The sequence below is a fragment of the Paramacrobiotus metropolitanus genome, unplaced genomic scaffold, assembly GCF_019649055.1.
Source record: "Paramacrobiotus metropolitanus isolate TYO unplaced genomic scaffold, Prichtersi_v1.0 Parri_scaffold0000018, whole genome shotgun sequence".
In the NCBI taxonomy this organism is placed as follows: Eukaryota; Metazoa; Tardigrada; class Eutardigrada; order Parachela; family Macrobiotidae; genus Paramacrobiotus; species Paramacrobiotus metropolitanus.
The window spans coordinates 680,208-702,367 of NW_026570238.1; the positions used below are offsets into that span (position 1 = coordinate 680,208).

General features: G+C 41.0%; 4 protein-coding genes across 13 annotated transcripts; 1 reads left to right on the top strand and 3 right to left on the bottom strand.

Moving 5' to 3' along the window:
* Positions 1 to 321: 321 nt before the first annotated feature.
* On the bottom strand, positions 322 to 8,392 carry LOC129585640 (uncharacterized). Of its 6 annotated transcripts, none has more exons than XM_055478397.1 (12): positions 8,206 to 8,392; positions 7,805 to 8,141; positions 6,395 to 6,478; positions 5,678 to 6,065; positions 4,512 to 4,976; positions 3,054 to 3,728; positions 2,489 to 2,881; positions 2,301 to 2,416; positions 2,159 to 2,234; positions 1,980 to 2,023; positions 1,564 to 1,710; positions 322 to 1,367 (listed from the first exon to the last, which is right to left on the bottom strand). In XM_055478397.1, exons 3-12 carry the CDS (start codon positions 6,404 to 6,406, stop codon positions 1,164 to 1,166), a joined length of 2,520 nt encoding a protein of 839 aa, XP_055334372.1. In that variant the 5' UTR covers positions 6,407 to 6,478; positions 7,805 to 8,141; positions 8,206 to 8,392; the 3' UTR covers positions 322 to 1,163. The 6 variants fall into 6 exon arrangements, with proteins under 6 accessions (XP_055334372.1, XP_055334367.1, XP_055334370.1 ...); XM_055478392.1 differs by having other exon boundaries at positions 2,159 to 2,416; positions 7,805 to 7,938; positions 8,015 to 8,141; positions 8,206 to 8,389; XM_055478395.1 differs by having other exon boundaries at positions 2,159 to 2,416; positions 7,818 to 8,141; positions 8,206 to 8,389.
* Positions 8,393 to 9,556: 1,164 nt separating this feature from the next.
* LOC129585641 (proton channel OtopLc-like) lies at positions 9,557 to 15,388 on the bottom strand. Of its 2 annotated transcripts, none has more exons than XM_055478399.1 (9): positions 14,898 to 15,388; positions 13,957 to 14,388; positions 13,398 to 13,617; positions 12,543 to 13,045; positions 12,182 to 12,430; positions 11,986 to 12,047; positions 11,747 to 11,794; positions 10,792 to 11,659; positions 9,557 to 10,380 (listed from the first exon to the last, which is right to left on the bottom strand). In XM_055478399.1, exons 1-8 carry the CDS (start codon positions 15,147 to 15,149, stop codon positions 11,608 to 11,610), a joined length of 1,818 nt encoding a protein of 605 aa, XP_055334374.1. In that variant the 5' UTR covers positions 15,150 to 15,388; the 3' UTR covers positions 9,557 to 10,380; positions 10,792 to 11,607. The 2 variants fall into 2 exon arrangements, with proteins under 2 accessions (XP_055334374.1, XP_055334373.1); XM_055478398.1 differs by having other exon boundaries at positions 10,729 to 11,659.
* Positions 15,389 to 16,749: 1,361 nt separating this feature from the next.
* On the top strand, positions 16,750 to 20,321 carry LOC129585916 (mitochondrial folate transporter/carrier-like). 2 transcript variants are annotated; one of them, XM_055478830.1, is made up of 9 exons: positions 16,750 to 17,179; positions 17,288 to 17,349; positions 17,409 to 17,565; positions 17,978 to 18,069; positions 18,156 to 18,322; positions 18,386 to 18,499; positions 18,570 to 18,715; positions 19,631 to 19,652; positions 19,882 to 20,321. In XM_055478830.1, the coding sequence occupies exons 1-9, from the start codon at positions 17,049 to 17,051 to the stop codon at positions 20,023 to 20,025; spliced, it is 1,035 nt and encodes a 344-aa protein (XP_055334805.1). In that variant the 5' UTR covers positions 16,750 to 17,048; the 3' UTR covers positions 20,026 to 20,321. The 2 variants fall into 2 exon arrangements, with proteins under 2 accessions (XP_055334805.1, XP_055334806.1); XM_055478831.1 differs by lacking the exons at positions 19,631 to 19,652; positions 19,882 to 20,321 and adding an exon at positions 19,129 to 19,622.
* Positions 20,322 to 20,372: 51 nt separating this feature from the next.
* LOC129585919 (40S ribosomal protein S15Aa) lies at positions 20,373 to 21,843 on the bottom strand. 3 transcript variants are annotated; one of them, XM_055478839.1, is made up of 5 exons: positions 21,636 to 21,843; positions 21,414 to 21,572; positions 21,265 to 21,344; positions 21,073 to 21,158; positions 20,373 to 20,554 (listed from the first exon to the last, which is right to left on the bottom strand). In XM_055478839.1, the coding sequence occupies exons 2-5, from the start codon at positions 21,544 to 21,546 to the stop codon at positions 20,461 to 20,463; spliced, it is 393 nt and encodes a 130-aa protein (XP_055334814.1). In that variant the 5' UTR covers positions 21,547 to 21,572; positions 21,636 to 21,843; the 3' UTR covers positions 20,373 to 20,460. The 3 variants fall into 3 exon arrangements, with proteins under 3 accessions (XP_055334814.1, XP_055334813.1, XP_055334812.1); XM_055478838.1 differs by having other exon boundaries at positions 21,670 to 21,842; XM_055478837.1 differs by having other exon boundaries at positions 21,657 to 21,837.
* Between the last annotated feature and the right edge of the window lie 317 nt (positions 21,844 to 22,160).

Here is a 22,160-nt window from a genome sequence, read left to right on the forward strand (position 1 = left end):
TGTCGCTCGTGAGGAGCAGCTTGATACGCTTTGATGCTTAATACATATCCAAGCGGCAAACTAATAAATACAGTATAAATTACAGAGACATTCTTATTACGTCCATCACTGGTTGCGAAAGCTCCGCATAATAATTTATTTGCGAAAGTAGCTCAGTAAAATCGCACCTAGTGGAATCTTCCGCTTTGATCTTTGTCAAAACCAAATTATCGCAAAGCTGTTGTGTACGAAACTCCGTGCATCGGCCTCTCTTATTCGATTTGTAAAATTTATTTCGTTAATTACTACACAGTTAAGAAAAAGCCAACTTTATTGCCGGTTTATTGTTAGCTGATTTTCACTCTTGGAAAACGCACGCTTATTTTTGCGCAGTCTTCAGAGAAGAACATCCCCAGTAACAATTACGCGTGTCATCATGCATATGCACGCAATATCATTTCAGTAATGTGGGATGATCTGATCCAGTAATCTGTAAACAGATAGTTTTGTCTACAGAGTATCTGTACACTGGTATATAAACTTGAGTATTTTGCTTCCGTCACTACCGGCGCGAATTAATGCTGCAAGACAAGTAATACACATTGCGTGACGTGGTTGAAACAATTTTTGGCCACAAAACCAAGGAAAGGGACACAAATGCCAAAGGTAAAAAGGATCATACAGTATTGAAAATAGTGTACGTAATCAGAAATCACATCAACTGATACGTAAATACATAAATCAGTAGCAAATAATCTCGTTCTATATTATTATTATTATGTTAAAGCTTCCGTGGGCGGCATACGTAAGTGGATCGGCAATGGACGAATGCGAGGGCGGCAAATCAAAACGGCACACAAGTGTGTGCTAAAGCATTCTGGGGAGACATGCGCAGCAAATTTAAAGACGGCCGAAGAAAACCAATGACGCAGCGCAAGCGAACATCATCCAGGACACTAAAATGGTGCATCTTGTGCTGAATTTTCACTGGAAATGCGCATGGCTCTTAAGATAACGAGCAATACATAATGCTGATGTTGCGTGAGAGCAGCAAAGCGCACAGGTTGATGAGAAACAACTGCTTAGAGGGTATGCCAGTAAAGCTCGTGCCGGCATACGCAAGGTGATCTGCGGTTGCGGAGTCACTTCCGGTGATTGTGTCGGGTGTCGGACCATCGGTTGCCTTACTTCACTATTTCTGGTTTTAGCGGATCCGGTTCGTTTGTATCGTAGCCCAGCTGATCGATAAATTCTTCGGCACTGTGTGGCGATGGCGGCGGTTTCATTTGTGCACGGCGCTCGCGACGAGCTGCGCGTGCTGACTCGGTTAACTCTTCGCCACCGGAACCTGCAGACTCGATGGTAGCGCTACGCAGCAACAGAGGCGCCTAAAAAGGATCACATCATCATTCAACCCGTCACAAGATTTGTGACTTGTGGTGGTAGGTAGTGGATAAAACCGAATAAATACGCTACTTCTACAGACAATAGTGATTTATGGAAAGTGCCATTATTCGCATATTATGTCAAAAGCAAATTAAAATAGAGTAACTGTTAAAAATAATCTTAATTTCAAATACTCACGTTCACCAGTGAAACGGTGGATTCTCGTCTGTCTTCATCTACATATCCCAACTGCTCGATCATCTCTTCGGCATTGTGCGGCGTAGAAGGCCGTCGACCAGGATCAAAATCGGTGGAGGATTCTTGGCTTCCTTGTTTAGAGGTCTTCTAAAATACACCAATGAACAGCTCTAATAATCTGAGTAATGTATGTTACTCTCCGAAAAAAGACGTATCTCTTGAGCTGATTCTAATCAATATTTTAATATAAAATAATATTACATCAGTACAGTACATTCATTTCGTATACTCGTATTTCAGTATGCGTAATTACTCGTATTGTACGAGTAATTATTATATTCATTTTGTACTGTATGCTCATCATCAGCCCCTATAATAAAGACCGCGTTATAAGGTCAAAGTCAGGCAGTGCGCACCTTTACGGAATCTTTCCTGTCATCTCGTACTTGGGTTTTGGTTGCTGTAATTAGTAAAAAACAGAAAATTAAAGGATGAGAACAAAGGGGCGCTAATTTACGTTAACAGAGGTACCCAGACTTACGTTATGATAGACAGCGCAGCTATTCAACAACTACATATTCTTATATACGAGTACCTGTTCGGCTGCTATCAGGCGCTTCATCCACGATATCCACGCTAATCTGCCTTTGTTTACCGCCTTTGCCGCTGCGCTGTGAAGCATCCGGCCATTCGAAATTCTTTTCTGTGGCCACATCTTCATCTTTGTCTTCTCTTACCATGGTTTCTTTTCCCGGTTCCGTTCCCGGCCACGCAAAGGCCACCGGATCCTCCTTGGCGAGGCTGGGCAAGGCGGGATCAACTTCAATGGCATCGCGCACTTGTGTCTGCGTCTCTGTGTAATATTTGTAGCATGTATGAAATAACTGCACCAGCTATGTTTTTCGGTGTAGAAACTACCCGTTACCATCTTTTTCATCTCTTTTCATGTACCACGACTGAGGATGGTGCTTACTGTCGTGATAAATAGCTTCGGCTGGCATCTGACCAGTGACCTCATCGGCATCCCCTGTTTCCGTCATGTAGCTGGTGTTGCTGCCGCGGCGTGCTTTCTGACCGGTGACTTCGTCACTGTCGCTTATCACAGACGGTCGTCGATGACCTAATTCTATCATATCCTCAGCATTATCTACATTGCGGATGAGGGCTGGTTGAGTGGCTTGTACGATATTCGTAGTATCGTCCCGCACTTCGGTACGGGTGTCCACTTCTGTTCCACCAGAGACTTCAGCGGGCTCTGTGGCTTGTGTACTTGAAGTGTCATCCCGTACTTCTGTACGGGTTTCCGCTTCCGCATTACCTGCAGCCGGATGCTATTGATTTAGATTTTAGTATATCACTGTATATCTACAGAAAATCTACAGATGTTTCGGTTTCAGACGCAACTCTTGACCTTTAAGTAAAACCAGTAAAACGCTAAACCTAAATCTTACAATGGAGCAGAACTATAGACTGAAATAAAGTATTTGCACCTGAAGTAGTTTCGTTGTTCGGTTCTACATCGCGAACGACCATCGGGGCCGAGTCTACGTCAGTGTCGTCTTTGACAACAGTTGTCGTTTCACTGTCATCCGCGGCGATCATACTAGCGTATGGTCCTTCTTCTTGTTCGGCATCCCGAATGACTGTCGGTGTGTCATTGTTGCCATTGTCGTCGGCAACCACGGTTTTTGTCGCATCGTTATTCTCGGCGTCTGCGGCTGCAGCCTGGTCTTCGCGAACGGTGGTACGTGTTTCCTCATTTCCACTAGCCGGGCGCACAACCGTGGGTGTCTCTTCCGCAGTCGGTTGTTCCCCATCGTCTCGAACGGTCGTAACCTGTTCTGCGTTTTTATTTGAACCTTCCATCTCGTCGTCAACTGGTGGAACAAATCGCGGATATTTTGAATCTCCATGGGAATCCATTCCAGCGGTATTCGGCTCTTCCGGTTCTGCTTCGCGCACTTGTGTTGCGCTTTCCTCAACATCGGGACTAGGGCTCATGCGGTCTTCACAATAATTCTCTAAAGCCTTTTCCAGGGCTTCTTCGCCCCGACTTAACCGGCCGGAGCTGGATTCTTGTCCACCATTTTCGTTTGGTCCATTGATACCGCGTACTCCATTCACGACAGGCATCACGACGCCATTTATCGCGGCTGCCCCCGCAACTGTTAATCCAGAGAAAGTGTTACAAGAAATGCACGGATATTGACAAAGACAGGGACAAAAAAGCAGACCGAAACATATTTAATCGATTCTTATTCTTTCGGCTATCGTTTAACGATGTCAAGGCTCAAAAACTTTATAAGGTAAAATATACTTGAGAATTTGAGATGGCTCGAACAAGTCAGTTTATTCGATTGAAAATATAAGTCACCGAGAGCGGTGCTTACGAAAACACATTCATGCAAGCGCGATTTTGACGTTAATTCCATTTTCACATTATATAACTGCAATCCCTTTTGACTTCGAGCACTGAAGTTTATGGGATTTCCGATTTTCCAGTGGATAAACCGTTTTTCAAATTCTCTGATAATTAAGGGGAAAACTTAAGTACTTATGATAATACAAGACGTACAATCAGAAGCAATGTACGGCCGGTACTGCATGTTTTTTAATTCACCATGCAGTGCGCGATACGGAGCGGCACGTACTGCATGTTTACGTTATAATACGTACTCCCGCTTGTTGAGTATTTTTGAAATTTACGGGGAACAGGGATCCAAATTTCACACACTGTATAAAATATTGAAACGTCATGCTTGAATTCTGCGACGTATGTGTGTGATTTTGCTAATGATACTCGTAATATTGACATTGGCGGGCAAAAAGTGTTCTCTTTTCCTTTTAGGCCCAAGCACGCTAAGAGTTGATATAATAGCGAACAAGGAGTTGTAAATTGGCACCCACTATGGTTGTGGGAGCGTTCTGTTTACATCCTAATGTCCCACCTGTTTTTCCTAAGGTCTTAGTGTTTGTTCTCTGGAGCGGTGCCGGAGACTGATCGCGTCTGCGTGGCCGTGATATTGATCGGCTTCGTAGAATGTTGGCCGTACCATTATTTCGACTGTTTCTTTGATCATCTGGTCCAGTACTGTCACCACTTGGTGACGGCAACATCTGCGGCTTTTCCGAAAATCGACGCGGAACACTGGCACTTCTTGTCTGGTTCGAACCCTTCTTAAATGACTGCAGCATAAACTCGTGACCTTTACATCGAAAGCACAGTACCACGTTGGTACAGTCAACGACTTTGAAGTGAACGGCCTTCGTTCCAATCATGGAGTGGTTAGTTCGCAGCTTGTTTAAGCAGCAAACGTTAAGCCGATGAAAGAACTGCCCGTCGAGATAAAAACCAAAATTGAGCGGAAATCTTGAGCTGATGGATTGCTGATTAACCGGGAATTTGGCTGCAGCTGCAACAAGGAATACCAGTATTAAAGCGCTACTGCATACTATTTGTTGCACTACTGAACACCGCATTGAACAAGTCTAACTTCTTTGCAGAAGTAGTATAGTACTGATCCCGAACCGATCGCTGAGGAAGCTTAAGGATTGCAAAAAGGTCAATACTAAGTTTGGTTGGCAATTTTGTTAATTAGGCAATTAAATAATTAATTAGAGCAGCCATCTGTGTGTAAATTTCCAGGTATTACAAACATACAATGTGGATCTGGGATAAAAACATACGCAATCTTTCCTGCATACTCAGTATGACATAGATTTGCATTAGATATTACAGAATGATATGCAGATTATCGATAGGTAACCTGTAAGCATATTCATGCGAGATTAATGTTCGTTATTATATTAATTCCTTAAAACTAACCATTACCATTGCACCAACGCACATGTACAAAACAATTTATGCAAATATGGGAAATTTAATTATGTTAGACGCACGCCAACATATTGTAGTACAATCGAGAATTTTTGTCATTCTTTTGATTATCAAAGTTGATTTATCCAGCCTAACTATAGCTTTATGCATCTGTCGGGCCGGAAGTGATGGCGTGCACACCGGGCTGTTGGCAGGCACCACGAGAACACCCGATCTAAAAGCCTCTAATGCGCGCGGCCAAATCTGTGCCTAATGCAATGCAAATGAAAAACTTACTTTCGCTTTGCATCCAGAATTCATGGGTGTTCCGACTGGCGCCCTTCCCTTGACCAATATACTGAATAACTTTGACATTGTGTAATGGATCAGCATTTGTATTGCGCTTTGCGGTAATGCTGTCTTTCCGATAATCAATAAAGGCCACGGTAACTTCACCGACCATCGGGTCAGCACTATTCAGCGTTCGATCACTTTTGTCCGAGCCCGAACCAGTTCCGGCGATTTGCGGTAACCGGGTTTCTGTGCTAGGCGATTTGGCTTGTCCATTAGTAAGTTCATTCTTCATGGCACCCTTTCTGGGAGGACGTCGGCTGGGAGACCGCGAGGGGGCACGGGTACGGAAGTAATCCCCTTTCGTCAGCGCTTCCGGCAAAACAGTGTTCGCCTATATCGTGGAGCCATACATTCATAATCATAATTCATAAACAGCTACAGACATCAAACCATTACCATACGGCATACGTACACTTTTACAAGTAAAGGAAACCCGCTTGAAATATCATGCTAGGGGGACCGGCTGATATAAAATAGTATGCTCAAACTAGGTGTTATAGAATTATTCATATCATACTGGTATATATGTACTAGCCAAACGATTAAATTAGGTGCAAGTCGTGTTTATACTGGAAAACTTGGTAGTTAAACTTTTACTGGCGAAAAATTTGACTGGCTTTAAATACGTTTAAAGTTTATTTCAAAGAATATAACTCTTACCTTTCGGCTCATGCTACTTTATTTTGTTGAGGCCAGTTTCCAGATAAAGTTTTAGCTGCCTTTTATCGACGAGCGCCCGAAATCCTAAAAACTGACAGTGGAAAAAACATTGTCTCATGTAGTCCACAATAAATATTTTTGTTAACTGCTACTGTTAGGATTTCTCAAAGCATGAATATTTCTCCATTCTCGGTACGCAAGAATCACAGTCGTCCGTACATAACAACACCTACGAGCATCGAAGACGCAGAATTTTGTTGTAGTAGCCAAAGAAATGGTCATTGGACTAGTCATACATATAGCTCAAGCGTTTATTCACTCGGCTAATCAATTTGTCTTCATCATTTCCAGATCTCTGTAACTGCATGTAAGTACAACTTTCGCCAAAATTGTTGTGCGAGGCTCATGACTGACTAAGTAAGTATCTGATTCACAGAAAACGTGCTATCGATTATGTGCCATTTTCCAGTAGATTTTTTTAACTAAATACGATACTGCTGTCATGAAAAACATCTGCGAGTACACATATTTCAAAATCTAATTTTTATTTCCGGAAAAGACGTTTCTGATATGGGAACCAGTTCAAATGAATTGCGTAACATGTAACACAGTACTCCAGAATCTTGGATCCATCATACCATGCACAGGCCATATAGCGCCATTCTAGAAGCGGTAGATTTAACAAAACACCTCTGCGCTTGATGTTCTCAAGTATCCAATTTAATTTTTGACAGTATAAAGGTGCGGCTGCAGCGCAATCTGATAGCGCGGCTAGCAGCACTGAATTTCCTACAGCTACCGTTTACATTGCAGAGTCAAGGACGATTTCGTTATTGATTTTATCCAACTAAAATTCAATGATTTTCACTTAAAATCACACTCCCAATTTAAATTATAAAACACATCTTAAAACCCAAAGGTTTTAGATCAAATTGTACTGACGGTTTTGTTCCATGCTAACTATTCCCATTTTTTAAAGGAAGTCGACGACACATGTTTTAGTACTGTATCTTCGCACGAATAAGACGCACACGAAACATACCGAAGCACGCAAATACAGATACAACAGCCAAATGCGTAAAAATCAACTGTAAATTATTGACGTATAAATGAATTTCGCGTACAGATAAAGATAGAAATAGGTAAATTTTAAATGCAAATTAAAGTATTCCTTTTACTTTTGGAACTGTTTAAACATAACTGGAGTTGCGCCTATTATGGTTCGAAAAAATAGCGCACGTTTTGATAAAATATTTTTGGCGGCTTGTACAAAGGCTGTTTGTTCCCCATGCCATTATAATTATAAAATACAAAATAAACTTTAGAGAGCACAATTACTTGCCATAATAAAATTCTGAAATATTTTGTAACAATCTTGAATCTCATAAGAAGTGATAAAGGTCAATTTACCTGGTCGCCTTACATGCAGAGTATCCAAGATTCACATCGCAGCTAAGAAAGGCTTCGAAGAAATTATCGGTGCGTTAAATTAGACCGAAAAATTACGTTGTTGACGAGCTCAAGGGCAAGGCTAGTGGCTGCGACTGAAAGACACAATTTAATGAACTGAAAGTATAAAGCACAACAACTGCAGTATGTGTGGGTGTTAAAAGCACACACCAACAAGATCCCAGGAAGATAGAGATCACGGAGGCAGGGGACGTGCTTCTGCTGAACCACGAATGCTGGAGACTGGAGAGTTAATAGCGTACACACAAGGTAGCACACCAGGTGATCAGCATCTGTCCTGTAAATGCAAAAAACTGATCGATAGCTATCCGGCAAATTCTACAGGTAACGAACATTCGTACGTGCTTGCAAATGGTTTTCAGCTCCGGCAACTGCTTTATGATGCCGGAGCTTTTATCGACTGATTCTCGGCGACTGCTCCCGGTGCCAATTCTGGAGCGCGTGCACGGTTGAGAGTATTCACAGTTTTCTATTCCTTGCTGCTGATCTACAGGAAGCTAACGTGGCTTTCTAAATCAATATACATATATTCCGGAAGGTTTTGACAGACGTCACCGCAAACAAGCAGGCATTTTTCTGTTGCCCCTGATTCATATATTCACGTTTAGCGCGCTCCTTTTTTAAGCAGAGTCCGGCAGCGTTATGGAATCAAAAGGAGAATCACAACAGCGAGCACGCAGCCGTTCGCCCACTGAAGAGGGAGAAAAGAAGAAAACCAGCAATAACGAGACAGTGCCCGTGATTCGCAATGCCGAACAGGAAGATGGCCCGTACGCTAAAATGATCTCGCACGAACAGGAAACGCCGATCATCATCCATCCGGCCGCTAGCGTGAATGGCAAAGAGGAAGTCCCGGACAAGAGGAAGGTGACTGTCACGGATGAGGATGAGGACGATGATCCTTATATGCACATGATTGCGCATGATGATCCCGGTGAGCGCAAAGAACTGGAAAAGGCCCGCGATATGCGGCAGGAACAGCCACTCAAAAAGCCCGTCGTGGTGGAGGAGGAGAACGAAGATGGGCCATATGCACGGATGATGGCGCATGAGGATCTACGCGCACAGGTCAACGAAAATCTGCGCTCGCAGGTACGTCGTTTGAGCGCTACGGACGACGTTGAGCCGCAGATGAAGAAGGCGCGAACGGTCATTCAGAACGCTCAACAGGAAGACGGACCGTATGCGACCATGTTGAGCCATGAAGACCACTCGGCAGAAGTCATTTCCGTAAAAGACAAGAGCAAAAGCAACACGAAGGAAGAAGAAAGCAAACCGAAAAAGGTGATTCGTAATGCGGAACAAGAGGACGGCCCCTATGCAACGCTAATTGCTGGCCACGAGGACAATCCGTCGCAGTCGTAAGCCTTAATCAACTTATGTACGCACTCATTGGTACTCGGTTCCTAAATAATTTTTCGTCGATTCCGATTTGTTGCGTTTTATTGGTTATTTTATTGGACCGTGCTGCATATTTCAGTTGTAAGATGGCAATCATTCATGTTTTTAATCAATACTAAGAAGTAATAACCGTGTGGCGCGTGATAACCAAGGAGGATGTTGCCGTTGCATCGCATGCATAACGTCTCACTAATCAATAATTGCTCGCACTTTAAATTGTGTTTCAGCAGCTTTGTCTCTGGACTTCGAGTTTCTAAATTTACAGATGCAATACTATCGATGGCAATGGATTTTAATATTGTGTTTAGTTGACGCATGCTTGGTTCGATTGACTTCAGCTGCTTCTGATGTATAAAATTGACTACAGAGTACAGTAGATATGTACATACAAGTACAATACAGGACAGGACATGAATCTTTTACTTGTGCTTTTTACATAAAATACGAATAAATTGCAGAATTCAGTTAGCAGCTTGGCATCGGTGACTATGCTTTTGCAATTGTGACGGGATTCCTTAGTAAAAAAAATATCAAAATCATGAGCCCATCTAGATCCAGAATACAGGCATTGCCAGCTTTTGCGGGCTACGGGTTTTCCAGCTTTACATTTGAGGGAACAAAATGTCAAAGTGGCCGGCATCATCCAGTTCTTGCGCGGTGTTGCGATTCCTCGTTTCTATGCGGTTGACTGCATTTCGGTTGCGGCTGTTTGCGTTCGCATTGGCGAAAGGATCAATGTCATGAACGCCTTCTCGAGCAAAAATTTCGACATCGTTGACAGGGAAATCGTTTTCGTGGCTCTTGCCGGCCCTGACCACTTCTTCAAACATGTAAATCTGAATCCGTCTTCCTCGTCCGGCGTTTTCACGTCGCACATTGCGACAGTGGCCGGTGACGTTGCGGAGTTCTCGGTTTCCGCGTAAAATGACGATGACTAAATCGAACTGCGCACTGAAGGCGTTTACCTGTCGGATTATGTCTTTATCCCCGGTCATCAAGTAAATAACAACTTTCTGCCCGTTTTGATATGATTGCACGTATATGTTGGCCCGGCGAATTATCTCTTTATCGCAGTAATCTTTGGCTCGGGAAAAGGGCAAATCAATTAATTCCACCTGCGATATTCTTTGTAATTAGCGAAATTTGCATTGTCGCTAGTAGGGTTGCAACTTGCAAACGTGGATACAATTGTGCAAACTGACGTACAATACTGTACAACATAATATGAACGGTAAAAATTATTGCGGTTTTCCATCAAGAACAAACGAGTTTATTGCTAAAGGCAACATTAAGCAATAATATCGCTTTGGTACGCCAGATATACGAGTAACGAGACAACACTTATTAGCATTCTCAGTAGACAATCAATGTTCGAAAGTAATCGATCTGTAAATTAAAAATTACTGTGATCGTAATCAGTATCATTTTGAGGTTTGATAAATATATTTTTCTTTATTTCTTACCACTGGTACAGTCGGCTTGTTTTCTACCGACCGTTTTCGTTTTCGCTGCATCAGTATACTGACCCCATGTGCCACAACGCGATCTTTGCTAATTTGAGGAGTTGATATGTAATCTCCATCTTTGCGGGCAACAATGACGAATTTCTTAATTATTTTTATAAGTTCAGCAAAGTTTGAGTCATTGAAGTGGTTTGTCTGAGCGAGTTTATTCATTCCCACTACTGCATCTTTGGCTTCTTCGTCCGCGTTATATGCATGAATGGGAATGTTCTCAATATCCCAGTAAATACCGGCATGTAGCTCGTTGCCGTTGGCACTGGCATTTGTTTCCATTGGTCCGGTTGTTTTGACTTTCGAATAATATGAACCGGCTCGCGCTTTTAGGTTGGAAAATAGTACAAATTTTAATACAGTAGTAACATCCTTTGATATCGTCGCTGGTCAAGGTTTTTGGTAATACAGTAATGATTTCTGACACAATTAAATATGTTACTAGTGCAGCTATCCGACAGATCATCGATGTGGCCAAATCGCGTAAGCATATTTTTATGAGTTTATGCAGCCATTAGCAATCAACGCCACATTCCGGCACCGGACATTTTTTTTCGGCTACGTAATACCATACCAGTATAATGAGGCATACAGTACATCTTATTTTATTACGGTGTCATTTATGTGACCTTTTACGCGATCAACTACTAAAGTATGCTCGTTACCAGGAGAGAAGCGAGCTTAAATGACAATCTTTACGTATTTAGTATTTCAATTTTATGAAAAACAGCATTCAAAAGAAAAGGCCGTTATTCGTAATTTTACTACATGACCAGGTAAAAAAAGAGATCCGTTCAAATTGGCCGGCTAGGGAGTCAAAAGTTGCTGTCATTTATAAGCCCGCTTCCAAATCTCAAAAATGAAGGCAGTAGAATGGAAACTAAAAAACAACGTCCTATTGAGAGTAATGTGCTAAACCGGCCGCTATGGTGATTAGACGATGAATTCCGCGCAACAATGAAAATACCTGTAGAACACATCCAGAGGAACAACCATATGTAGCAGAACAATCCACCTAATAAAAAAACTCTGTAGGTGCATCTGTTAAGCGCAAAAAATTAATTTGGCTCGTAATTCAGCGGATACTTTAGTTAAATCAGTTAATACGCCCACTCAGTATAACTGTTGCAGCAAAACGTTTTACGTATCGTCGAAACCCGAAGAATATTTCGATATCAGAGCAGAATTTGCACGCGGTCAACTTACTGTCGTTCTCCGTAAAAATCCCGTTGTACTGGGGAAGCCTTAGTGTCCAGGGAACAAAATACCTGCAAAACAAAGAAAATTATTTTTTAAGTATGCAATGCCCATTGATCATAAGTAAAATTGTTTAGGTTTAGGGAATGATTTCTAGTTAAAGCTACATGTCATTCCCTATATATGAAATATCATAGCGGGTTACCTTCACCGCCCAAAGAGCCAAATTTGTGATCAGCAAAAGTGTCAGTGTTTGACGAGCTGGTTTATGCTGTTTCCCTGTGGCATCATGCTTAGTCATTTTTGTACGTTTGCTGGCATCAAACAGAAACAACGTCTGAGCTGTTGTCTGTACCAAAGTCAGCACTCCGACACCAAACGAAAGGTTGGAAAGGGTGCCGGGAGTACTGGAGGCTCCCAGTAGGGTAATAATACAATACGCATACACCCCAATCTGCAAAAAAAACAAATACGGTACCCTGAAAAATTGTAATTAGTTACGTAAAGGTACACCAAATTCGAATGGCACAGTATTCATCGATGTTTGCAGTTGCACCAAATCCTACCATTGCAATTAGAAGAAGTGCATCGTCCAGTTCCTGGTTAACTGATTTATGGGCCTGCGTCCTTTGTAACTTTCGAGAAAATTGTACGGCGCAGATTATCACAGCAATCAAATTGATGCCGTGCAAAGTAAGATCCATGGTGTTAAATTCGATGACAGCAAAGAAGTGCCATTCGGGATCGTTCACAGCCCAGAAAAACATAACAACACCCACTGTGACGCCCACTATAATAATCAGTCCAACAAACAGCCCTATCAGTGCTTGATCACAATCCACACGATAAACTGTCCGGCTGACGGGCTTCTTGCCGTGACCTTTATTGACCACATGTACTGAAGGTGCTGATTTATCGGAAACCATTCCAACGCCGCGCCACATGACAAAAAATATTCCAGCACATATTAACGCCATTTCTATTATGCAAGGAAAGAGTATGGGTGTGGCACTTCGAAGAATGCTGCACATCATGGAATCCTTTCCCACACATGGTGTCAAATAGGCCCCTATACAAGCATTCATTAGCCTATTCAAAACTTTCATTAGGTTTGCAAACTTTCTAGAATTTTTTGGGTTAATTAAAAGTACAAAGTGCATAGTTCTGTTCAGGTAAAATGTCACGATTCATGCCAGTATTAACGTTACCCTCCCAAGCCATATTAAACACCACTGCGCAATCACTGGTGAATTAAGAAACGCTACGGTTTGCGTGAACGCTGTCATGGTCAAATTTGAAAACTATGTAAAAAGCATGAATACACTGTAACACCGAGTCAGCTCGATCGTCGCCTACATCGACATTATTATCAGACAGTCCTTCTGGTACCATATGTGTTCACTACACTTTACGGTACCCACCTGTTCCAGATGAAGACTGTGAACGTGCCCACACACGAGATTTATGTTGACCAAGGTTTGCATCGGAGTTGTTTGTGTTGGCGCTTAATTCGTGTTCCCTTAGTTCCGCGAACTCATGAAGAGTTTCATCGAGAACGCAGCGAAAACTAACGCACAGATTGGTTGCGGCAAGATGAATAAGACCAAGCCTTCCTATTGTTTTGTACTTGGTTAACGTAAACTGCAAAGATCAGATATGATTTCGTATGCGTTTATGATTTCGTAATATTTTACCTTTAAGGCATAAAAAGTGATCAAGGTACAAATCTCTTCTACTTTGTAAGCCTATCACAAGCACAGGGACACAAAATTTTGTTAAATAAAGCTTCGCATAAATTATATTTGCCATTGCAAAATCTAAAAGGGCGGGTTTTCGATCTGGTGGTAATTACTCAACGCTGGTTAGAATTCATTCTTTTACTGCTAATGGATAATTAGGACTTTCGAAACGAAAGCTCAAGATTACCCGGAGCAGGCTATAACGAAAGGTCAGTCACTATAATCATTTGCTGTCACTTACGTGCGAATTGCGAAACAGGAAAAATAACTGGAGCACTTGAAAGATTATGAAAATCGAAGGATTTAGTGCCATAACAGATGGAAAATCAGCTGAATTTTCGATTACGATCCCGAGAGTTACACAGGCATAAATCATCGAACCCACGGTGAATATAAGGCATCCCACTTTGAGGTACATGCTGCCACTGTCTGTGTTCTGCAGAGTCACGTGCCTGTTTACCGGCACCCGCATACAGACTCCGGGATCTAATTTCGGTAGATTCTGCCGTTTCAACCACTTGTTTTGCAATCGAAGTTTCAGTCGCCCCCATGCCGACAAGGCTTCAGGTTCGTCCGGCGCACAGACTGTTACCGATGTTGGAGCGCGAAAAAGGAAGGTAAATGCGAACACCAAAAATGCTATTGCGATCACCAACAATCCGGTCTCGATCCACTATAAAATAATAACAGAACCACTGCATATTGATTGAACTTATGATTCATAAAAACGTTTTCCATTACTAGCTCGAGAAATAGTAAATTTTTCTAGTAATTATTTTAAATTATCACGAACTAATCGAATTGGTCGATACAACAGCAGTATCGCACATGCGCCTCTCAAGATTGTGCTACCGGAACACTGCCATATCACTACTTCAAATATAGTGTATGTGTATAGTATTTTGAAGTATATACTTCTATGTATATAAAATATATACGTACTTCAAATATAAATAAATTATGTACTTCACCACTTCAAAGTATATATCTATACTCGTATATGTATAGAAGTATAAAATTCAAATATTAACACTGCAGTGCGCTACCGAACTAAAGGTGCACCTACACCCGCAAATATTCAAGTTTTCCATCTCGATTATTTGGTTAATTAACCTACACTCGGAACTAGGGTAATTTGAAGGGAATTTGAAGGGAACTAGTTCCCTTCAAATCGAAGCTTACACGCAAGAAATCCGACTGGTAATTAGGGATTAATTCAACAAGTGGTACCAGACATAACGCAGAAACAACAATAAACAATCCATAAACAGTGCTGAAATCTTTGGATAATTCAGATTTGATTTCCACTGTGTCATCCTTAGCAGTTTCTCCGTGATCCCTCTTGGACGAAGCAATGTCCTTAAGGTCAAACTGCTCCTGATCTTTTTCCAACACCGTCACCGAATGCTCGAAATCTGATATATTGCTTGCCATAATATTGCACAGGTAGATGTGAGATCCCGTTTTCAAAAATAAGTTTTCTCAACGGTCAAGTTAATTTTTATCTTAAGTTAATCCATAACGCGTATTTTTACTTTGCGCTATGTATAACGAAGAAACATCTGGAGTCCACAGCTTCAAATGAGTAAAACGGTAACAAAACTTCACTAACAGCTTATCTGTGACTTCCGATTTAAGAATAGGATTATCACTCTATGGTGACGGTGTTTCCTTAACCATTTGTGTCGAGAAAAATGTAGATAAGATTAACAACGCAAATATCCACGTTCTCTGCTGTTATGCCTACCTTTATAGTAAAACTGGCTAAGAAAAGTAAGGGAATTATGAGTAGTCACACAAGTCAATAAGATTTTTAACAGTTAGTACGACAAACTTGGCAGATGGCGAACTTTTTTTGCGAAATCATCGTTTAGGTTTACTTATTTGTGTAAACAGTCTTTGCTGCGTAGGTCATCAACGGGCAATATCTGGTGCATACACACAATACTAACAGTGCGACATTTTGAAGACGTTCAAAACTATGTCGAAATTATAACAGAGGCCGAATTTAAGCGGAACAAGTCGTTGCAATGGGGACTTTTTTCGTTTATAAATCATAATTTTTCAAAAACTTTTTGCTGTTTTTGTATTTTATGAATAGCATGCGCATGCGCAGCCAAGTTCAACAACTCAATAATTATTAGCAATTTTGACTTCTCAATCCTGATCGGTCTTGCATCCATAGGTAATTGATAAAACCGTGATTTGAAAAGCAACAGGTCCCTGTTACATTTTTTATGGAACATTGTACGGAGCTGCGTTCGTATCTGTTATTATTACTACCTAAAATATTTGAATTTTGTGTAAAAGTTTTGCGGACATACGGAATGTAAATGTGTTTTAATTAGAGCCATACAATAAATAAAATTAGAAAAATTAAGTAATTACATAGCACCAGCAGAGTGACCCCAGTTGAATGCATGAAGCTATGATTTCGAACAGTGACTCGAAACCGAAAGATAGCCGAAACAATAAAGTACATCATATAAGATAATGGTTGCTTCCGTCCAGTGGTCAGCAGCGGCCATCAAAATCAGCAAAAATCTATGTAGCTGACCTCTGGTCAGCAAAATTCTGAAAACAATTATGCAGCTGGAATTTTTTTATCGACCTATCCTAGTTTCCGCGGTCTAATTCGAACGGAATATGGTACCTGGAAGTCTTGGGTTAAAAGAAAGCCTAGAATGCCGTATGCTTATCTTCTCTAGTTTTTAATCCCATTTTTTAGTTTCATTTCTAGCCTTTTCTATTTTTTTACTAGATCCCTCTGCTTGTTAATTTTTCGTTACAGTATCTTTAACAGGTATCGCATGCAACTGATCTAACCATGTAAGTATAAACTATAAACTGAGTACTCGCACTAAAAGTCTAAAATAGAAACAAAATTCATAACAAAACACTTGCTAATTAGAAATACATAGGATCGTAACAAAAATTTTGAACTACCGCTTGTTCGACCGCACGTAGCCGGCGATTACACAGCCCTGCACTAGGATTTTTCCAGCAGTCCTCGTCCCAGTCTTCATCAGATTTTAGAAATTTGAGATTTATGCGGGATTGAGGTTAGATCAAGTTACGGGTTACCAAAAAAGTTCTTGTAGTTAAGATCTACAAGTATGATTTATCAGCTGCGTATATTTTTGTTTTTTCGGATTACTGATGGGTGTACATTTTGAATGCATTAAATGGTACTCTTGCAGAGAATCTTGTGATAGAGCGGACTGAATCTTGGAATTTACGCATTTATGAGAATAGTTGGATTCTTGTAGTCGGATAAAATACTGAAATAAGTTACAGGCAGTCGAAGCTGGCTGTTACTTCTTATTGAATCGGATGGCTCGAATGTCTTCGAGTTTTAGCGGAGATGCCGACAGTCCTCCAATAGCTCCTTCGAGCGCATTGACTCGGCTAAATTCAATTTTGCATCGTCCTGAACAGTTGGAGCATCTTGTTGCTGGAATCAGGTACGTACAGTCAGTATTACTCCTGCTTCGGATGATGATAGTTTGAGGTTTGCTCCTTTACTGTGCTCGCTTTGGTGCGGTGAATAAACTTTGATTTTTTCGTTTTAGCGGTGGTGTGGTATCCACTTTAGTATTGCATCCACTGGACTTAATTAAAGTCCGATTCGCCGGTGAGGTGGTTCTTAGCCGATCCCGGTTGCTATTGTTTTGAATATGTTGTATTTTGCAGTAAACGATGGCACGTCACCGCACAGTGCTGTTGTCTCGCGTGGCCTCCGATATGCATTTGCCCATACCTGGCGAGAAGGCGGAATCCGAGCCTTATACCAGGGAGTTACGCCTAGCTGTCTGGGCGCAGGGACTTCATGGGGAGTGTATTTCTTGATGTAAGTCAAACGTCGCAATCACGTTATAATTATTACGTGGAATGAAATGCCACTATTGTTAAAATTAGTGTCTTTCGTTCTTTGTAACTTTACCTGGTTGAATCATAACAGCCAGTTCCTTTTTTTTGAATCGTTATTATTTCACCGATTTTTTGGAGCGAATTACAGTTGGCGCCTGTAGTCTGTACCTTGAGAATTTTACTATTCGATTTTGCGCAACTCACTCTTATTAGAATCTTTTGCGGAATTTTCAGATGGCAGTGGCGGTTTTCGCACATCTTATGTAACTGTAGTTTTTATTGCTACCTGAAAATAATTTTTTTTGCTAAATATTGTGTTAAATGCTGATGCGGAAATGTTTAAGTTCTTGTTTTAGTTTAGAAGTATTTCTTGCAATACTGGCCATTTGTAGGTACAATCTTACCAAAGAATGGATGGCTGGAATTAATAATTCCACGGAAAACTTGACTCCGGTACAGCACATGTTAGCAGCTGCCAATGCAGGTTAGTGCGTTGCTTATCTGTATGTATTCTGTAAAAATTCTGGTAAGAATGTTGTTTGGCATGGGAAATAAAATCTTTATGTGCAGGTGTTTGGACATTATTCGTTACTAACCCAATCTGGGTGGTGAAGACCAGAATATGTCTGCAATATAATCAGTCCGAATTGGATTTGCCGCAGAGTAAGCGCTATAAAGGGCTTGTGGACTGTTTTGCAAAGATTTACAAGTACGAAGGCATCAGGGGCCTTTATAAAGTAAGCTTACAAGTTACTTTGTTTAAAATAGCTGGATTTGTTACTTACCAGTTTTCTTGGTAGGGATTAATACCCGGTATGTTCGGTGTATCCCACGGCGCTCTGCAGTTTATGGCCTATGAAGAATTAAAAAAGCGTGCCAATAAATTCAAGGGAGCGGGTCCGGAAGCCAAATTGGTATGCCTACTGAAATAGGATCGGTTATTAATGTGCTGTTATGTTTGTATCTGTATCTGCTGTTTTTCAGGGCACTGTCGAATATTTGACTTATGCAGCTATATCGAAACTTTTCGCGGCTACCGCGACGTACCCATACCAAGTTATCAGGGCTCGATTACAGGACCAACATAAAAATTATAACGGATTGTGGGATGTGATTGTGAGAACATGGAGGTACGTCCCCATTTCAATACAACGAAAAGCTGCACAATGTTCTCTGATATTACGGTATTTATATGCCACGGAACGATTTCGCATTGACCTTTGAGGCATTACATGCAAAAAATGACTAAAATGGGATAGTCAAATTAGTAGCTATTGTTAATCTGGTTAACGCAATTTACAAGTATCGCAGTTTATTCAATCCCTGTTTTTAGTTCTTCCAGAAAAATGTAACTCCTGAGGTACTTAAATATTTGCTCAGATACGATACAAAAATGCTATAAAGCGAAAGTCTTGCGAAACGAAGCGCTTCTTGGTTGCTTGTTTTAGCGAAATCGAAAGAAGCAGGCACGGTTTTGCTGGTTCTCGTAACTCAGTGACAAACAACGTGGACCGCTTGGTTGTTAACTGCTTGTTGATTGTAGAAAAGAAAGGATACTGGGATTTTACAAAGGTCTCGTGCCTTACCTCCTTGCCGTTACACCAAATGTCTGCCTTGTTTTCCTGACTTACGAGAAACTGGCTCCGCGTGCAAAAGAAAAGCCGACGTTGAAAACTGATAAATCGCTGGAATCTTAGCGTTTTGAAGTTTTCTAAGTTTTCCGGCATGCTTCAATAATTTTTAAGAGTGCTTTAAAACTCAGGTTTTTTATTGAATTTTTAAATTTGTGCCCGGAGTACTCGTATATGAAAAAAGGTGTACGTTTTGAATAGATTAGTTTGGGGATTTTCTTGTGTTAGTACCGATTTTTCGTGGCTCACTTCGTACTGTGATTACAAAGAGTATGTACAAATAATTGCTGGAAATATTCTATCTTCAGCTACGAGTAGTGTTTTGATTCTACCCTACTGGTAGTGATCATATATTTTTCGATGTGTTGGGGAACTGGATGAAGAACAAATAATGACGGAACTGTTTTTTTGCAGCCGGGAAGGATATCGTGGATTTGTAAGTACAAAAAGTACCTAAATTCTTTTGTAGAATTGATGCCTGCATTTGCAATCAAAGTCAGAGGCGTAAGCGTGATAGTTTACTAGAGTAGCTCGGTAGCTCCATCACTCGCGGAAACGACTGTAAGATTAGTAGATTACACAAGAAAATAGATGTGATACAAATTGTAAGCAAACATCGCCATTAATTTTTAATGAACGTGACTACATTTACTTATTCGAACTAGTTCAAAGGAATGATCCCCAACGTTCTCCGCATTACGCCGGCATCAGCAGTTACCATAACTGTTTACGAAGAAATGCGAACTCTAATGGAAAAACGACGGCTCAAAAACGAAGAAATTATAGCCGATAGGCAGATAAAGAGTTAGTGGTTTTAGCAAGTTTTATCTGTTTTTTTTGTGAGATAAATATACGACTGCAATCTTCTTGCTCAACTGAGACAAGACGCAATAAGTAAGTAACTTTAACTGAAATGTATTTTCGCAGCATGGTAACCAAAATGAGCTACTGCAAGCTGGACCAAGTTGATACATAACTACTAACTTCAGATAAAATTTTAGTTTGAAGTAGTTTCCATTTTTATCCTTCGCGATGGCTTTGAATCTGACACCTACTGAATGCCTTACAGAACTCAACGGTTGTGCCGCCGCACGAGTGTCAGTAAAAACACTTAATTAAAATTACTGAAGAAATGTAATTCACTGGGAAAAATCTGCAGTATCCGCATCTTTTTAATCTGTTTTTTTCCCGCCGTATAAACATAAGATGTTTGCAGTTCCGCCAGTACCATTCATAGTCCAGACTCAAAAGAAAAATCCTAAAATCTTTCCTCCGACGTGTTTTCTCCTTGCTTCTTCGTGGTCCATAATGCCGCTGCTGGTTGTCAAAACAACATATCTGAAAAAAGAAACGACAGGTCAACCCCAGAAATTAACTAATCCAGGCTTCATTTAGCATTTCAATAATCACCAGTGTCACCTATCACATTATTTGCACTTCTCAGTTTTCTTTTAACGAATTCAAGTAAGTCAGTACCAGTGAGACCGAACACAATGGCAAAGCAATCTATGCAAGCCAAGCCTGATTTCAGTTAAAAATACCTCCTAATCCTACAATCATACAACGACGGGAAAAAAGCAAAAACAGAATGTGGAGCCAAATACCAATATCCAACAACTGACTCGCAGGCTAATTTAAAGTTCTTAAAATCGTTAGTAGACCGTCACGCTTTAATTGTACACTAATTTAACAACTGAAGAATCGGAAAACACAAATCTAATAAGGCCAACAAAGATATTAGGTCGGGAAAAACCCTGGCTCTATGCAACTTTTGCTCAATATTCAAACAAGTATAGTAAGCTGTCAGTAATCACTAATCAGTACTCGTATTACACGTAAGAATGCAGGATCCTTACCCGAACTGACGCGAAGGTAGCAATCGACCTAACCAGCGGTCGTAATCCCTTATGGCTAGGTCAAAACGTGGAGAAATCACGCCACACTGCAAAGTAAAATCAAATCAGAACCACTTTTGTTACGAACCGTGATTCAAACAAGGCATGGCTGTGAGTGCATTTAAACAGAATCAATTAATTATTAGTTCATACTTTGTTCAGTCTGCCATTGAGGTTCACAACGATCTTTCCAGCTCGGTGATCATCAATAATTTCAAATTCTCCAATGTAACCTGGATAGAAATAACACGATTGACTCACGGTACAACAACGAATGCACGTCAAGGAGCCACTGCAGATACCATGCTTCATCATGACGGTCAGGAATTTCACGATCACTTTGGACGCAGGTCGGATCAAAACCTGACGCTTTCCTCGCTTTTCGGCATTGTTGATCGCGTTTAACGCGTCTGCAAGCACATTCATCCGCACCATGATGGCTCCGGAACAACAAACAGAATCTACAAAACAACCACAGTTCGCTGATATGCCGTCGACCCAAACACGAGATTTTGTCGGCGTACAACACAAGAACTTCCACTCACGATGCGAATTTACTTCAAAGACTCGCTCAAATACTGAAAAAATCCAGATGGTCTTCACACTGGCATTAGAAACTGCATAAGAACGGGAAGATAGAAGGTACTTCGCTAGTCACAGAAAGTAAAAACGCCGCAATTCTGGAGAGCTCGATTTTGCGAAGCATTCCCTACGTAAACGGTATATCGCAAAATTGTGAGTGAACCATGTGAATCATTCGGCTCGAAAGCGGACTCCGCCTAGCTCATCAATAGTTGTTCAAATAGCACAAAAATCTGCGATTGGGCGATAGGAAGCTTTACCGTGGTTAACCAACCCGGACCGCCTTAGAAAACCACGGTCCAACAGCCCCGTATCAGGCTGCGTAAGCTTTTTCGTTTTGTTGTAAGATTTTATCCCATCTGAACATTATTATTTGCCTTATTCAATTACTAGATCGTAAAATGTATAACTCAGTGACAACAGTATTGTTATGCAAAAGTGGCGAAATTATATACAACTTCTTCGGT